Consider the following 18,662-nt stretch of genomic DNA (forward strand, 5'->3'; position numbering starts at 1 on the left):
GCAATTAGCCCTCGGACGAACTTGCAAATAAAATAACTATTAACGCTGGTAAAGGTGAACTAATCTCGGCGCTTTAGTTTTTACGGCACTTTGGTCCGCATTTTACCTCTCTTCACCCGGCGTCCCCCAAACTACAACATACATCTGCTTGAAAAGGCTATGCTGACCTTCGACCTCCCTCAGTCAGTAACCAAGATGGCGGCGCCCTTCGTAAAACGCGCGTTTGTGATGAAATTTCCCTTCAGCTGCCTGAAACAAAACAATTTACCAAACTTATTAAGCACCAGGGGTGAGTATGAAATGAGTTTATTATCAGAGCCATCAATTATTAAGAGACAGTGTCATGCAAAGCATTCAACGTGAGAAGTTATTTTTCGTTTTGGGGCATGTGGGGAGGGGGGCATGGCGCACATGACCAAAATACAGTATTCTGCGGTCACAAATGCAGAAATGTTCCGCGGTGGTTTTATGTTCGCGGTTTTCGCGGCAACCGTTTCACCACGAACTTAAAACCACCGCGAACATTTCTGTCCAATACTATAGTATGTGACTATAGCGCTGGCGCCATTTTCGCCTTTATGATTTTTAATAGCGCGAAATAGAAATACATGAAAAAAAATCACATGTTTCAAACTCCTTGGTGATATTCAGTATTCGATTATACTGCTACTGGGGTCCCTTACATAGGGTAGCAGGCTAATAAAATAAAATAAAAGGCATTGAATTGAAATACTAGTACCCTACAATATGCATATACAGTCAAACCTGCCTAGGCGACCACCTTTTCAACGCGACCACCTGGCCATGGCGACCGCTTTTTCTTGGTCCCGAAAGTTTTCCCCATAGGCACAAGCATTAAGCTGCCTGCCCAAGGCGACCACCCGTCCAACGCGACCGCGACCACCACGAATTGGGACCGCACAGAGCACAATCCCTGCTCATGGCGGTCGCCTAATTTTCAAGCGTGTGGTGACATCAGATCATTTTGTTGTCGGATTTCACGGAAATGTTTTCAAGACTTTGAAGGACAAAATATATGGAATAGCAATGTTATAGCATCGATTCCTCAATGAAGTGTTTTAATAAAATGCTCCCCCTTCATAAACAAATTGTTAAGACAAATGTTTGTGATGTTGTTGTGCCTGTTGTGATCTTATAGTTTACCGAAAAACTCAGTTCGGTTTAAACTCAATTTTCAAAACGAATACGTAGTGCAAGTCAGATTTGACAGAAACTATTATCTATTTCTTGTATTTTCAACAAAAATGTGTCTGTATCTTACTAAATTCCGCCGAAAAATGACTTCGCGGCGGGCAAAACATCGGGCGAGAAATGTTGTTCCTTGGTCCCGACGCCATCTTGGATTTGGCGTGGCCCGGATTTGGCGTACCGCTGACCTTTCTAAAACACGATGATTTTGTGTATGAACATTTACGAATTCTCTAGTTATTGATGAAAGTTAATATTCTTATTTTCTTTTTATTTCCATGAATCTCACAAACCTTTATTGGACGCTGTGCGTTCTACTGAACTGTCTTACCTTTCGATGCGGTCGCACAGAGCTTGGCGGCGCGGCGCGACGAAATCATACCGTTCCCTTTCATCTTTCGTTGTCAGATCGAAAACTTTTTGACCCTTTTATCCAGTGGTCGGCGCCCCAAAAAAGGCTGGGACCAGCAGGTGCTTTCTAGGGATTTGTCTTAGGCCTTAAAACTTCGATGATGTGCGTGTGTACTAATGTAACGTGTGAATGCGGGAAGGCGCTGCGAGATCATCGTGGCAACCATTGTTTTGTACGCAAAATTATGACGAAAATTTGTACAGGATGTAACAGTTAGCGGTTTACAATTATTACAACGATAACGGAAAATGTAATTTTTGTAGGATCTTTCTGTCAATGAGACTTGAACCTGGTGGGGGTCATGCTGTCTAAATTCACATAATTTTCCATCCATTTACGTACTGTATTTTAAAACCTCGCCCTGGAAACGTTTGAGTGGAATCCTCTTCATGGCGACCACCTGTCCATCGCGACCGATTTTGCTCGGTCCGCCGGGCGGTCGCCTTGGGCAGGTTTGACTGTATAGTGAAGACAAATAATCAGTTCCGGAGTCTAGCACGTTATAAATACACATCCATATACAGTTATGCCAGACAGATCTATGTTGTCTGCTCTGGTCGAAAATGATATAGCTTTTGGTAGAAACAAAAGGTGTGAAATACCTGCTAACTCCATTGTTTTATTGCAAAAATGCCTTGAATGGAATAATTATCTGGGAAGCACTTAAAATGCCCACCTGTACCGCATTCTATTGCATTCTATTTCTTTTTTTTGCAGAAAAACTTACTTAACTTAATGTTAATACTAGTGCTTGAAAAGATTAAAAGAACATTGACAGTTACATTGATGAAAGTTGCAACTTTTCAGGTAAAGAAACTTCAAGGTAGCTTCATAAGGGCTCTCCATGCATGTATAAAGTATAATGTATATAATAAGCTTGAGATGTTGAGTAACTGTTTTTTGGCGCATGTATAAATTATCTTGAAATATAAAACGGTGGACCTTGATTGTAATCTGTATGGCCACATTAATATTTGAAAATGCTGTTTTAAGTCATAATAAAGTTTTTCTGGGCCACGGTTGAAGTTGGTGTTGATTCACACTATTTCAAACTTCACATCCATAAAAAATTATGGATTTTCATGCTAAAATTCATGTAAACAAGCTTCATGTATTCTGATGTGCAAAGTGAGCACAGAAAATTATTGCCTTACAACTTACTTACAAAAGCAGAATTACATGTACAAGGTTTAATAGACACTTTGAAAGAAAGACCAATACATGTTATCTTTCTTGAGATATTTTCATTTTGTTCCTGCAGGTTTTTATGTATGATGTGCCAATAAGATTGCTAAAGATATCATTACTAGTACACCATTTCATTGCTGTTAATGCATTTAAGTTTGGTTTATATATTTTTGATTCCCATGTATTTCCATGTACTTGTTTGTCTGCAATTAGCCTTCGGGCATGAACTTGCAATAAAGTTATAAAGTTTATATGTAATTTCGCCGTAGGGAGAAAATGGAGTGTTCGAGGTGGTTTTAAGTTCACGTTTGAGACAATAGCAGACAAGGGGTTAGGAGGGAAAAAAATGTTGTGGTGGTTTTAAGTTTGCAGCGAAGAGCTCACCGCGTAAACCGCAAACATTAAACCACTGGGAACATTTCTGCATTTACAGTACAACTGTATGTACATTTAATATAGCTATTTGTTGTTTCAGCTCTGTGTCAAATGAGGCTACAGAGAAATCATCCAGTCACAGCGTCGGTCTTGAAGAGTGATTTGCATAGTGACGGTATCTCCAACAACGGGCAATGTGAGTTGGTATTCTGAAATGGGCTATGTCGCACCAATGTATTTCATTCGTATCTCAACCAATTTTGAAATAAAAATTTATCAAGAGTTCTAGACAAACACAGAGGTCTGGGAGGAAAACTATATCTGTATATTTCCGAAAATAATTTCATCAGGTTGGTAGAACATAGGATATTTGGAGTTTCTTTTTACACAACCAGGAATCTCACCTGCTGACGTTTCGGTGTCTGTCAGACACCTTCTTCAGAGCTTCTGACTGGAGTACTGCTTCTCGCCGCTATAAGTAGCTGATGTACTTTTTGCGGCGAGAACGCAATCGGTGAACCGAGACAAGGGGGGATACAAGCTTAGCCACGTTTGTGATTGCGTTCTCGCCGCAAAAGCACCACCTGCATCGGCTACTTATAGCGGCGAGAAGCAGTACTCCAGTCAGAAGCTCTGAAGAAGGTGTCCGACAGACACCGAAAAGACAGCAAGTGAGATTCCGGGTTGTGTAAAAAGAAACTCCTATATCTGTATAGCTGGTATAACTGCCCTTCGGCACAATGCACCAGCTCTGATATGATGATGTACTCTCAATGAAACTGTGTGTAAAAAAAGTTGTCTTCATGCAAGGAGGTTAAATGTCAAGGAGGTTAACCTCCTTGATTCATGTTGATAAATAAGTATTCCATTTTAGAAAGAAGGAATAGATTGAAATAGTGTGGCAAATCAAGAAGCAAATTTTATTCTTTATCAAAAGTTAAAAGATGATATAATTCCTGTTAGAATGACATATTGTTTAAACGTTTAACTGAAAGTGTTCTGTTTTGTTCTCATTCCCGGGTCACCAGATGCCAGAGATGCCCTGGAAGCCTTCTCTGTCCCAGGGCAGCCTGCAGAAGCCCGTGTGGTGACGGTAGCCATTGTAGGAGCACCCAATTCTGGGAAGTCCACCCTCACCAACAGACTCATGGGAAGAAGGGTACTAGGTTCCATACTTTCTTTTGTTTGTATCACATTACCAGTTAACCTTCTCAAGAAGCATTGTGGCATTGTGTGGCACAATCAGTAGGGTGTTTCGCCCACAACCGAGAGGTCCCGGGTTCAAAACCACCGATATGCCCCGATTTTGTGCCCTTGGGAAAGGCACTTTACACGACTTCCCCCACTTCACTCAGGTGAAAATGAGTACCTGGCTTCGGTTAGGGATGTCCCTCGGATAGGACGTTAAATGGAGGTCCCGTGTTTGAGGAGAGCCACACCTCAAGCATGTAAAAGAACCCAACACACTTATCGAAAAGAGTAGGGGTCCTTCCCGGTGTGTGTGGATCATATATATCTGTCCAGATATGCAGCTTGTACTCTTCAGTACAAACCTGTTGTGTTACGCCTTCATGCAGTTTACCGGGTATGCAGTACAAACAAAACAAACAAGAACACCAGTTTCGTATGAGACTATACTGTAGGGTTTGTTTTGTTTTGTATTAATGCATCATTTTATTGCATACCTGGTAAACAGTGGAATAACACTGACACACCTGTTTTGTACTGAAGAGTACAAACTGCATATGCAAACAGATCTATTTGATCCACTTACAATGGGAAGGACCCCTATTTATATTTTAATATGTGCAGTGGGCTCTCTCCAAACACGGGACCTCCATTCAACGTCCTATCCGAGGGATGTCCTTAATCGAAGCTAGAGGTGTAAGGTGTCTTATTTCTCAAAGGCGCAATTTCAACAGGGCATGTCATGATTCGAACCCAGGACCTCTGGGGGTCTGGGCCGAACACCCTGCCATTAGGCCACCACGATGCCTGATCCACTCACACAGGAAGGACCCATACATAATCATTCTGATTGGCCAACATTCGCAGACTGACAGAGCCCTGTCAACGCATACATTTTGAGACAAAAAAAATGCCCTCAACTTTAGTCTTTATGGCAATTTTGAAATGTGACAACCCTCTTGTGGTAAAAAAATTTGACCAATTGCTGACCCTGTACCGATTCAGTACCAGGTACAATCAATTAGGTACAGGTCCAAAATACCTGAACCCTGGTGGACCAGTACTGGACCGGTACTAATCAGGTCAGGCCTGACTCAGGGGATGGTCATTTTGACAGATAAAATTACTATGAAATTACCATGGCAGTGCACTAAAGCCACATCTATACTATACTCCAGCACATAAAACACATTTGCAAGGCTGGAGTCAAATTTTCATCTGTAAACATGCTTTTGTCCTTACTGAAAATCTGCCATTTTCTGAACAAGTAGTTTAGGTACACAGCTCCACTGACGTCACATGTCCGTAAACGCATATGCCAATAAAGTCACATGTCAGCAACTCTCGTGAGTTTACGTTTGGAAGTGATCAGTCATTATTTATCCTGAAGAAGGTGACAGCGGTCGTTCAAAACTTGAGCCATGAATACCTTAGTGTTGGAAGAAAGTTTAGCATTGTATTAAGAGTACTATCAACACCAGATGAGCTGCCATTAAAAGTTTTTCAACTTTTACACTGGCAAAACAAATGGCATAGTGATTTAAACAGACATGAAAGTAACATGTTTTATCCCTTGTTTTTAGGTGTGTCCTGTGTCCAGAAAGGTCCACACGACCCGTAGGAAAACTCTTGCTGTCCTGACTGAGGGGGACACTCAAGTGGTTTGTACCCTGCCAAATAAAAATACATATTTTAGGACTTTATTAGTTTATACTTCTAGTGACAAATCTAAACCTGCAATTCCAGATCTTTGCAACAGACTGGAATATATAGATATATTTATTAAGTATTTCAGTTACATGTATTTTTGTCAAAGTTTTTCCTTTTTCTTTTTGCTGTTTGTGTATCTGCGTTGTAATACTGTGAATGCATTTAAGTTTGTGTGGTTTTAATTTTGCAGTAGGGAGAAAATGGAGTGTCTGCGGTGGTTTTAAGTTCATGTTTGTGACAATATTAGACTAGGCTGCAGAAGGGCAAAAAATGTTCGCGGTGGTTTTCAGTTTGTGGTGAAGAGCTTCCTGTAAAAACCGTGAACATGAAACCATCGCGAACATTTCTGCATTAACGGTATATTTGTAAATCGTCTTTTTTTTGCCATTTAGGTGTTCTTGGATACTCCAGGGTTTACAAGTACAAGTAAGGCAGGAAGGTGGGTGGTCCTCGATTTGTATCAACTCTTCCCCCCCCCCTCCCCCATAGACCTACTGGTAACACGTTTCTACTTGCATTCTACCATGCTTTGCCACAACTTCTCTTAGAGGCAACCAAAGCAATATTAAGCCCAAAATATGGAAATTTAAAAAAATTTTGACATCTTTATGGTAGTGACATTTACTAACATTGTTTAGCACACTTGCGTAATAACTTCATACTTTGAGTATTCTAAAACCGCACAGAGACATGACGTATGATGATCCCCTTAGTTTCGCAAGCCTACAAAAACCCTGGCAGCGATTTTCAGTGAGTTCTCACATCCTAGCAACATCATGTATTTGCATGATGGACGTTGCTATACATTGTGATAATGTTGTTTGAACTAATCATGTATAGAAACAACTAAATAAATTGACTTTCAAAATCCGATTTTCAGGCCCTAATATTGCTTGGGTTTCCTTTAAGTTGCATGTCCTGAAAAGGGTGCTTGGTTGTCTTGTTTAGATTATTTGAATTCCTGCAGTTTCCCCATGCGCACCCTCCTCCAGCAGGCCTGAATCCCCCAGCACATCCTTCCAGAATCAACCCTGCTCTTTTAACTCCACTATTCTGATTATTGGTGACATGTTTTTCTCTAGACATCACCTCGAACATACCATGGTGAACGACCCAAAATCCAGCATGTTGGAAGCAGACTTAAGTAAGTTATATTATGACTCTTTTTTGTGTGTGACACGTACAATTTGAATACTGTTATAATGAAACCAAAGTACAACATTTTATTCAACAACAATGATAGTAGCACTCTGAAGTAGCCATTTGGCAACCCATTCTCTATTGGTTACAGAGTCAGGCAGCAAGTAAACATACATGTATGCACTTACGCCAAATGCTGTAAATGCAGAAATGTTTGCGGTGGTTTTTCTTCCTACCGCAGAATTAAATCCCCGCGAACATTTCTGCAATCCATCCCTGTAAAAATGTACCCTGTTACTGAAATAGCAAGAAAACTTGCTGCCCTATGTGCCACAAGGTACTACAGTTTGTACAAGGTAGCAGCACACATTGACAGTGTTTAGCCGCGACCCCCGGAGTCTGTGACGTAGCGGTAAAAAAAAGAGTGCGCCCTAAAGCGCCCTTAAGCTTGAACCGTGTGTAAAAACGTTGACGCGAATGCCAGCGAGGCACAAACTTTACTGTATGGAGGTATGATAAGTGGGCTTTTAGATTGCAGGAATGAGATTGTGAGGTTTTCCCATTCGGCAAATAAATGCGCGTGACCTTTGCAGCTGCCTGCCGAGGTGAATCGGCTGCATTTCCATATGACCCTGCATGACCCCATATCAAAGTGGCCGTCAAATTGTTAAAAAACCATGTATATTTTTTTGTTTTCCGTTATTTTGTAGATCGTACCCTCGACTTCAACATATTCGTTTGTCATGATTTTGTACTGCACCCTTCAGTTTTATTTATTTTACCAGGGGACATCTCAGATCTACTGATCTGCTTTTCAGATGACCCTGGGCACAAACATTAAAAATACAATCAGATACAAATATACAGATAACGTTACATGTACAGACATATATCACAGTATTTCAACTTATCCCAGTCAGTTCTTAGTTACTGTCCCGCTACAGTCTGTTTCTAAACGCTGACGTAGTTGCAATGTGCCATTGGTCCGCAGTGAGTTTGTTCCACATTAGTGGCCCTTGATACTGCAGGCTCCCCTTGAAGGTTTCCACGTTTGCCTTAGGGGTGTCCAGCATGTGAGGGTCGTAGCTATAGAGCTGCTTCATGGCAGTGCGTGTCCGAACTCTGAGCACTGGGGGTGATAGCCATTTAAACAGTTTTGTCATGTAGGCTGGTGCATTGTGGCGAACTGCCTACTATTATTTTATCCACATCGATGTCGGTCACTTTGTGGTCCTTAACTATAGAAACCCCCATAGGCCAAAAACGAAGAATGGAAATCAGAACATATCTGTTTTTGTTCCAGTTGCTGTGCTGGTCGACCCTACAGAGAGGCATTCTCAGAAGAAGCTAAAGTGGGATCTCCGCAAAACACTGTACACTTTACCTAAACCCATACCTACTGTACTCATCCTCAATAAGGTACTGTTATATTCTTTATCTATCATTAAATTATGTTGCCAACCAATCAAATGCCTTGGATACTGTTACCAGTCCTGTGATTGGTTAAATTAGTGTTTAACCAATGAAAATGGCTGTTGTACTGACAACATCACTGTATAACTAAAGAAACGGATTTTTCTATTGGCTGGTGTGTTCAAATCTCGTTTCTTATACATGTTCTATTTCAGACAGACTTGATGAGACACAAAACCAAGCTGCTGGACATCTCAGCTAAATTAACTACAGGTATTATTGGAGGAAAACCCGTTCAAACTACAGAGGCGAAAAAGAGACCAACGCCTGAACTGAGTCCATTGGAAGCTGCATTGATCAAAGCACACGAGAAAAAAGCCCTCAACGAAGAGAAAGAAGAATGCGTTCAAACAGATTCAGAAGAAAGACTAAGACTAAGAAATACAGGAGACTCTGCAGCTAGAAGCCCGGAAGAGTTATCATTTGAGAGAAATTACGAAGACATCTCTTCTGGATCCTTTGAAGAAGTTGTCGAGAAACCATCGCAAGAGAGTGAGTTATCAGCAGAAACACATGGAAAAGGTGAATGTGAACAGTTGCAAAGGACAGTTGAAACACACAAAATTGTTTCAAATAATGACGGAAATGTTGTAGAAGAAAAAGACATCAACTTGAGAGAAAGGAATGAAAAATGCAATGATACAGACCAAAAGTGCTATGATACAGATGATGTTGTGCAAAATGGCTTGGATGATGCCACTAATGAAGAGACAAAGATGGGACTTGGATATGATGTGGATGCCTGGGACAAGATAGTGGAGGAAAGAGATAAGACTATGAAAAGGTAGGAGTGTGAAGTCATATCTCAAAGTATGCACAATGTTGTGTTTCTTATACTTGAATCTCTTAGTTAACTGTTAGTGTCTCACATTGAATCAAAAGCTGTTCTATCTTATTAATGTTTGTATTCATTATTTACTCTTAGATGTTAACAGCCTTTTCTGAATTTTGTTAGATTATACCTTAAGCTACAGCAATATTTTTTTGGTGTCAGTTAGATACAAGACTTAGTGTTCTTCCCAGCAGTTTTTTTCAAATTCTTGCTCTAATTTTTTCTAACGATGTCAAAAAAACATCAGAATGAATTGGTGTGGACCTTTCCAACGATCATAAAGTCACCATATTGTATTAAATACGCGACCTATTTCGTTCAGATAAGCCCGTACTGCGTGGGAAACTCCTGCCAAAAAAATAAACTGCCGCCATGTTGATCACGTGAAATCTTGCAGTCAACCAATCAGAGCACAGGTTTTATGACTCAAACCAATCAGCGCTTAGAAAAAGTATTTGTTTTGATTTTACAGACAGAAGAGCAAAGACCCTGAGAAGACAGCCTTGCATCAGGAGATTGCTAAACAGTGTGGCTGGCCAGGCTTCAGGGAGGTCTTCATGATGTCTGCCAAGGAAGGTCACGGTGTCGACAAGTTCAAGGTCAGAACTTTCTCAACTCAAGATCTCACACGGCAATTAGGCCATCCCATTGGATATAACGTTAAAACACAAACCTTTCATGGCCGTAATTCCAATAAAAACAGAGTTTCCGGAGATGTTTTACTTTCTATTGTAAGCACACACTTTTTTAGACAATGAAAAAAATGTCACCAAAATATAATCAGGGGAGCGATATCTATTGGCATTTAAAACTGCAATTACCTGCCAGCCGCAAGAGGCTCTCTGGTGCCGAGAGAGCCCGACCGCAGTACTCAGGTCAAAATAGCGTGTACGTCCAACAATCGCTTGGATGCCGAAACTTTCCTGCCTTATCCTGTCAGACATAAACAAGCTTTCACCTCAAATGCTTTTTATATCAAGTGGGATAGATCAAAGGCAATTTATGATCGACTTAAACACCTGCCTTTGGGGCCCAACAATTTTTTTAGCCCGCACTCTTTGGGCATCTACACGTGGACTAATTCAGGCATGACACCACAAGAGAATAACATTGACCCAGAATCTGACTTCCTGTCATTGTTTAAGGCTTACAAGTGGCTCATATTCAAGAGGCATACAGAAAATGCAAATATAAACTATCCATTTTAATTAGTGATGCGGTAACTCATTGTAATAACCCCTATTTTGCCTTATGACCTGTACTGTTTTTGTCTAATAACATTTGCTATTTGTAATGCCCATTCTTATGACCTACCATTTTATGTCATGATATTTACTGTTTCAGTTATGCCCATTTTATTACGAACATACTTTTTTTTTTGTCCTGTGGTGTTAACCGTATCTTTTAGATGCCTTCTCATTACGGTACCCCAAGACAAATAGCTTTTGTACTCGAAAATAACTTATTTAGGTTTGGGCCCCCTAGCAGCTCTCTTAGGAACTGCAGGGGCCTGTTTGTTGGAGGCTTTGGAACAGGATAACTTGAGGAGGGATGAATGGATTTCGTGATTTTTGGCATATAACTAGCCGATGATGCAAATTGGGACATAATTTGCATATCAATGAATAAGAATGTCATAATTCTGCTGCGTTCTATGATAGGACTTTAAATATGTGTAATTGTGACACATTTATAACTTAGAAAGACAGACAGTAAGGAACAATGATAGATATGAAATAAAGACCTCATTTGAATGCCTCTTCTCACAATCTGCCGTTTTTGTCCAATGATGTTTAATGCTCCAATGATGTTTAATGGTTTAGTAAATACCGTAAATGTTGGAATTTTCGTAGTGGATTAACGTTCATGATTTTTGCAGTAATCTTTTTACTGTAAACTTAAATTAAACCACCGAAAAATGTCTGTTCTGTTTTCTGCCTGCCTACCCCCTTGTTTCAACCGCGAACTAAAAACCACGACTATACATAACATATATCCTTCCTACTACAAATCAATGAACTATAAAGGCGTTTACAGTATACTGTCCTTTGTGCTGAAATAGGAATCCCCTTGCAGAACTGAGCAAAGTCATGGTGTCTAATTGAGAAGTTTTCTTTTTTATCCATTTTAAAAACTAGGGTAATGCTTGTATGTGTTTGTTAACTGTAATTACAAGTACAAATTATACCTCAAAGAACGCTATACATGACATGTTGTCTTCCTACTGCAAAATTATATCCCCATGAACTTTAGAGAACTGTAAATGCAGAAATGTTCGCGGTGCTTTAGTGTTTGCGGTTTTCGCGGTGAACTTTCTACCGCGAACTTAGAACTGCCAGGAAAAGCTGTTCCATTGTGTGGCTGTAGCGCTACTATTGTTTCAAACGCGAACTGAAAACCACCACGAACACTCCATTTTGTCTCTACCGCGAAATTAAATCCCTTCGAACATTTCTGAACTTACAGTACACTTAATTTTTCACTTCCCCAGGACTATCTTCTATCCATGGCAAAGCCGGGAAACTGGTTTTACCCGCCTGACTTTTTGACGGACCAGAGCGAACACGAGATCGCCTACCACGCTATCCGTGAGAAACTGTTAGAGTATCTTCCACAGGAAGTGCCTTACAACATACAACAGGTAAGACACATTTATGTCATTGTCACATGAACTGTTAGAGTATCTTCCACAGGAAGTGCCTTACAACATACAACAGGTAAGACACGTTCATGTCATTGTTACATGAACTGTTAGAGTATCTACCACAGGAAGTGCCTTACAACATACAACAGGTAAGACACATTCATGTCATTGTCACATGAACTGTTAGAGTACCTACCACAGGAAGTGCCTTACGACATACAACAGGTAAGACACATTCATGTCATTGTCACATGAACTGTTAGAGTACCTACCACAGGAAGTGCCTTACAACATACAACAGGTAAGACACGTTCATGTCATTGTTACATGAACTGTTAGAGTATCTACCACAGGAAGTGCCTTACAACATACAACAGGTAAGACACATTCATGTCATTGTCACATGAACTGTTAGAGTATGTACCACAGGAAGTGCCTTACGACATACAACAGGTAAGACACGTTCATGTTATTGTTACATGAACTGTTAGAGTACCTACCACAGGAAGTGCCTTACAACATACAACAGGTAAAACACATTCATATCATTGTCACATGAACTGTTAGAGTACCTACCACAGGAAGTGCCTTACAACATACAACAGGTAAGACACATTCATGTAATTGTCACATGAACTGTTAGAGTATCTACCACTAGAAGTGCCAATACAACATACAACAGGTAAGACACGTTCATATCATTGTCACATGAACTGTTAGAGTACCTACCACAGGAAGTGCCTTACAACATACAACAGGTAAGACACATTCATGTAATTGTCACATGAACTGTTAGAGTATCTACCACTAGAAGTGCCTTACAACATACAACAGGTAAGACACATTCATGTCATTGTCACATGAAGTGTTAGAGTACCTACCACAGGAAGTGCCTTACAACATACAACAGGTAAGACACATTCATGTCATTGTGACATGAACTGTTAGTAGAGTACCTACCACAGGAAGTGCCTTACAACATACAACAGGTAAGACACATTCATGTCATTGTCACATGAACTGTTCAAGTATCTTCCACAGGAAGTGCCTTACAACATACATACACATTTCTGTCAGAGTGCAGATTGTCCAGTACTGTACATCTTGAAATATTTGTGGTTTTATTTTCCCTTTTTTCCTAGGCACTTTTCCTCCTGGAAATTGGGACACCTAGAATGTACGTTTCCAAATTGAAAAGTATTGATAAGTTTTATAGAATTTTTTTAACTGTGAAAATCAAACACTGCTAAAACCTTAACTTTTAAAATCCCTGTCCTTGATCAAATTAACTCCCCAAGAAAATTAATTGATTTACAGTTGTAATACGGCCACAAGAAACATATTTCTGTGGTTGTTTGATATTTCAAATTCAGAATTAACATTTGTCAAGAGATCACTACTATACATGTACCGAGGTACATACTTTCCCCACTGACACTGTTTTCAGCCAGAAGGTTTTATTTAGTAAAAGTTAACCCCTTTTTTACAGGTGTGTTTGTCCTTAGTGCTGATCATGACATAGGTATCCTAACAGACCTATGTAGATCAAGGGTGTCTATTAGAGGGAGAATATAAACCTTCTCCCTGCTGCCTAACTCTGTAACCAACAGGGAATTAGGTACCAAATGGCTACACCAGTGTGCTAAAGGTTAAACATGAATGTCCATTTTGTATTTTGTGGACAGTCATAATTTACTTATTAAAGGAAACCCAAGCAATATTAGGGCCCGAAAATCAGATATCGAAAGTCAATTTATTTAGTCATTTCTATACATGATTAGTTCAAACAACACTGTCACAATATATAGCAACGTCCATGATGCAAAAATATGATTTCGTTGTAACGTGAGAACTCTCTGAAAATCGTCGCCGGGGTTTTTGTAGGCTCGCGAAACTAAGGGGATCATCGCATGGCATGTTTTTGCACAGTTTTATAATGCTCAAAGTTTGAAGTTATTACACAAAGTGCTAGACAGTGTTAGTAAATGTCACTATAAAGATTTAAGCATTTTTTCATTTCTTTTTTTTTGTCCCTAATATTGCTTTGGTTGCCTTTAACTCACCAACTCGAATACACCTGGTGGCTTTCATGTTTTTTCATTCAGCACTACAGACTATACTGACATCATAGTGGAAATTATTGCTGTAAATGCAGAAATGTTCACAGTGGTTTTATGTTCACTCTTCGCTGCAAACTTAAAACGACAGCGAACATTTCTGCCTACGTTTCTGTCGCGCTACTATTGTTTCAAACGGGAACTTAGAACCACCGTGAACGCTCCATTTTCTCCCTACCGCGAAATTAAAGCCACATGAACTTAAATGCATTTTACAGTATTCTTTAAGACCTGTATATAGCTACGACTGTAGTACCCCCATGTCCCTGTCCTTAGTGCTGAAATAGGTATCCCGTTGCAGAGCTGTGCAAAGTCATGGTGTCTAATTGAGAAGTTTTCTTCCTTATCCATCTTAAAAAGTAGGGTAATGCAAGTATGTGTTTGTTAATTGTAATAACATTTCAAAATTAAGATTTAGCCGGTTCCATCCAACAGGGCAGAGAGTAATTACCAGTATTTTATTGTTACCCACATGTAATATTGAAGGTGTGTAACATCTACTAACATAATTCTACCAGGGTACATAATTCCGCCACCCTAAAAAACGTAAATCCAAACAGATCTCTAAACCAACATCCTCCAGTATAATGCACTCCAGTATATCTAAACTGTGCATACCTGGAGGGCACTGTACTCTCAAACATACTGTTTTTCAAAGTGGCAGATTTATTCAAACCAGTGGATCAATGTTAATACTAATAGAGGTTGCATTAGAATGAAGTAAAAGAAATAAAATATTGGCAGCAGTTGCGGAACTCTCTCCCCAATTTTTGGTGTAACTGCATGTAATTTTTCTGTGTTTTCTTAAAATTTCTTTCTGTGACCTGTTGACTTTTCTGCTGTTTTCCCCAGGAGGTGGAGATGTGGCAGGAGGGGGAGGGGGGCGAACTACAGATTGTCATCCAGCTGATCGTCAATAAGCCCACACAAGTGGTAAGTAAGATACTGTTATTCTTGTTCTTTTCACTGTAACTTTATGTTCACTGTTTTCACGGTCACCTCTGTACCGTGAACATATCATCACCATGAAAACACCTGTTGTTATTATCTATAATTCCTTCACATGTGTTCTGTAAATCACTTGCCACCACCGTGAAGTTAAAGTTCAGTGATGAAAATGTCCATTTTCCTTACACAGTGACATTTTGCTACTGTGAAGATAAAGTGAATTACAGTATATTTGCAATATTTTTTGTCAACGAAAGTGAAGATAATACATGTTTGTGTCAATCTTCTTGACAGGCCATGTTGATTGGTCCAAAAGGAGCGACTATCAAGAAAGTTGCCAAGGAGGCAGCACAAGAAATGGAAGACACCTTCTTCACCGATGTCTTCCTCAAGCTGGGGGTGAAGTACACTGGGCCCAAAAAGTAACCATCATCTACACAAGTGTGGTTTTCTGCAGCCTTAGATTTTATTCTGTTAGTATTGTACGGTGACTGCAGTACCCGTACAGGCTGATAGGTGGCGTCAGTGAGTGGGCTAGTTGTCAGGCACCCACCTAGCTAGGTGTACAAAATTCAGCATTCAATTTGGGTTTTTTTTTCCAGTCTTAGCTTTGTTTTTGATATCTCAGCAAGCTATCTTCGCCTCCTGGTGTGATTTGACCTTGTCATATTCTTTTTCTGCCTTGCTTAGCCATTTTCCTTTGTCAACGTGCCAGAAAGTTGTGCCATAATTTTTGTTGTAAAATGACACTCTGGAAAACCCTGCTCTACAAAAGTGAGCCCTGGCTGTAGCTGATAGCTACAATCATGTTTGTATTGAATTGACAGCCACGGTGGTGTATCTACAAGGCAGAAGGAAAAGGGTTGCTAGATATTAGAATCATGCTGTTACCGCGTTACTCTATGTCATATGTAGAATGTGTGCCGCCACTGGTTGATAAAATTGCAAGAGATACTGTGTACCTAAACCCTGGACCTGTAAAATTGTTTAAGTACAGGTCTGGACCTAAACATCTGCTGTACCTGTATTTAAATGAACTAAAACACTAGAGGGCACCATTTTTTAGACTAAAGGTAAATAAATCACTTGTCAGAAATGACAATTTTCTTACAGTTGAAAATGAAGAAAACTTGCAAATAGACTTGTTATGAGATTCAAATGCATAAATCCTCATACAAAGATGACGATTTTCTACTGAAAAAAAGACAGTTAGCTACATTTTTAACTTACAGTTAACTGAACAAACTTGTTTAGGTACATGTACAGGTCTGGACCTGTGCCTACACTCCTGAAGTAGAGCTGTGTACCTAAACAAATTTTAAGTATAGGTACAGGTACACAGGTTTAGGTACAGGTCCGGACCTGAACCTGTACCTAAACTACTTGTTCAGAAAATGGTAGATGTTCAATAAGGACAAAAGCATGTTTGAACTGGTAACAACATAATATTTGATTGTGCTAGTAGGTATTATTTTTTCAGATGAAAATTTGACTCCAGCCTTGCAAATGTGTTTTATGTGCTGAAGTATAGTATAGATGTTGCTTTAGTGCACTGCCACGGTAATTTCAAAGTAATTCTATCTGTCAAAGTGGCCATCCTCTGAGTCAGGCTTGACCTGATTAGTACCGGTCCAGTACTGGTCCACCAGGGTTCAGGTATTTTGGACCTGTACCTAATTGATCGTACCCGGTACTGTATCCGTACAGTGTACCGGTACACAGCTCTAACCTGAAGGTACACAGCCCCACTGGTTGATGAGTAAATGCTTCAATATGTATTGAGGAAAAGGACTCTGTTGCACAGAAACAATACAAGGAAACTGAAAACTAAGTCTGACATGTGTGTTTTATAAGTCTGGAATTGAAATAGTAACAATGGAGCTGACTTTTGAGGCCTTCATGCAAACTAAATGTAGGGTCCTTATTTGTGACTCAACGTGAATGTGTTTATTTACAGAAATGGGCACCACAGCAAAGAAAATGCAGTCTTTTTACCTTCTCCTGTTGCCTAACTCTGTAACCATAGGGAAATGAATGCCAAAGGGCTCCTTTTTAGAGTGCTAGAGGTTAACCAAGAAAGTGGATTCTACAGGAAATAAGAAACTGACCCAAATTGGTTACATGACCTTTTTATGTATGTTTTTGTATAGGTTTGTTATCTAGATTGAAAGAAAAGAAATTTAATTAGTAATACACTGAATCAGAATACATTTTGTGCAATGTTACTATAATAGGGAATATGTGGGAATTCCTGCAGCAAAACTTAAGAAAAAGCACTCCTCACTATTAAAGTTGCAGGTTGCAAAAAAAACAAATACATGTACTCATTGTACTGTATCAAGGGCATTATGACAGTGTTCATGATTTTGTTGAAGGTAAACAGAATATTGCTACAGTACTAGTACTAGTAAATTTATAACAGTCCACCATAGTGCATTGCAAAAGTTCATTATCTAAATAATTCTGTTGTTTTGTGACAAAGCAAGAAAACATCAGAACTCTGGTTTGTTGCTTTTGTGAGTCACTGTACTGTAACTGCAGTACTTCTACAGGCTGATGGGTGGCGCTAGTGAGTAAGCCAATAGTCAGTGTGTATGGCACCCAACTGTTGTAACATTCACTTGAAGGTGGATCATTCTGGAAAACTCTATGAGCATTTCATAATAAAAGGATGATTCTATAACAGTGAAGATACTTTGAAGCTTTTATAGTTTGAAGATGATTGTCAACAATCTTATTTTAACACAATCATATGGCAGTACTCTTGAAAAACTCATGCCTCGATCACCTCAGCAAAATTTATAACAAAGAATATGTGTATCTACTGTATTCTACAGTAAAACAAAATTGTTTCAGCTGCAAACAGCAAAAAACACCTTACCTCTTTAATACCACAAAATTAAGGCCCTGTGAAAATAAACTATTTTACAGTACCAGCTTTACCTTCCAGGTCATAGACTGCATGACCCCCGAAGGTCAGACTTGTGTCGAACACGTTTTCACCAGACAATGCCGTGTTCTCTGGCGACAGCGTACAATACAGCTTAGGGCTATTGTCTCACATTCGGGAACAATCATAGTAACATATGGTTTTATTTCTTATCAATATCCCAATTTACTTATTCCAAATCTTTTTCATCACTATTGTTTGCTATTACAATAGGTCAGAAATGACATATACATTCCATATTTTCAATGAAATAGTGTGTTTGCTATGTGCCGTTTTCCCTTTTTTGTAGGGTGTATCACTCCTTGCTTGTAAAGTTCTTTACCTTCACTATAAGTTTTTTTTGGTACTCGAAAATTGTACTACATTGTGGCTAATGGCTAACAGATGTATAATGATAGGAATTTTCCATCCACAATCAACTGAATAGTGTTTAATGAGTTGAATAATTGGTCAACAATGATGTGACCCGTGTGTCT

At 39.5% G+C, this 18,662-nt stretch overlaps 1 protein-coding gene across 2 annotated transcripts; it reads left to right on the forward strand.

The window, feature by feature from the left end:
* The first annotated feature begins 156 nt into the window (after positions 1-156).
* On the forward strand, positions 157-17,926 carry LOC136449246 (GTPase Era, mitochondrial-like). 2 transcript variants are annotated; one of them, XM_066449177.1, is made up of 12 exons: positions 157-289; positions 3,285-3,380; positions 4,213-4,343; positions 5,956-6,033; positions 6,475-6,521; positions 7,165-7,226; positions 8,526-8,641; positions 8,851-9,479; positions 10,000-10,126; positions 12,019-12,168; positions 15,141-15,221; positions 15,531-17,926. In XM_066449177.1, exons 1-12 carry the CDS (start codon positions 160-162, stop codon positions 15,660-15,662), a joined length of 1,779 nt encoding a protein of 592 aa, XP_066305274.1. In that variant the 5' UTR covers positions 157-159; the 3' UTR covers positions 15,663-17,926. The 2 variants fall into 2 exon arrangements, with proteins under 2 accessions (XP_066305274.1, XP_066305284.1); XM_066449187.1 differs by having other exon boundaries at positions 3,285-3,359.
* The last annotated feature ends 736 nt before the right edge of the window (positions 17,927-18,662 follow it).

This window comes from Branchiostoma lanceolatum, chromosome 1, assembly GCF_035083965.1.
Source record: "Branchiostoma lanceolatum isolate klBraLanc5 chromosome 1, klBraLanc5.hap2, whole genome shotgun sequence".
NCBI classification, from domain to species: Eukaryota; Metazoa; Chordata; class Leptocardii; order Amphioxiformes; family Branchiostomatidae; genus Branchiostoma; species Branchiostoma lanceolatum.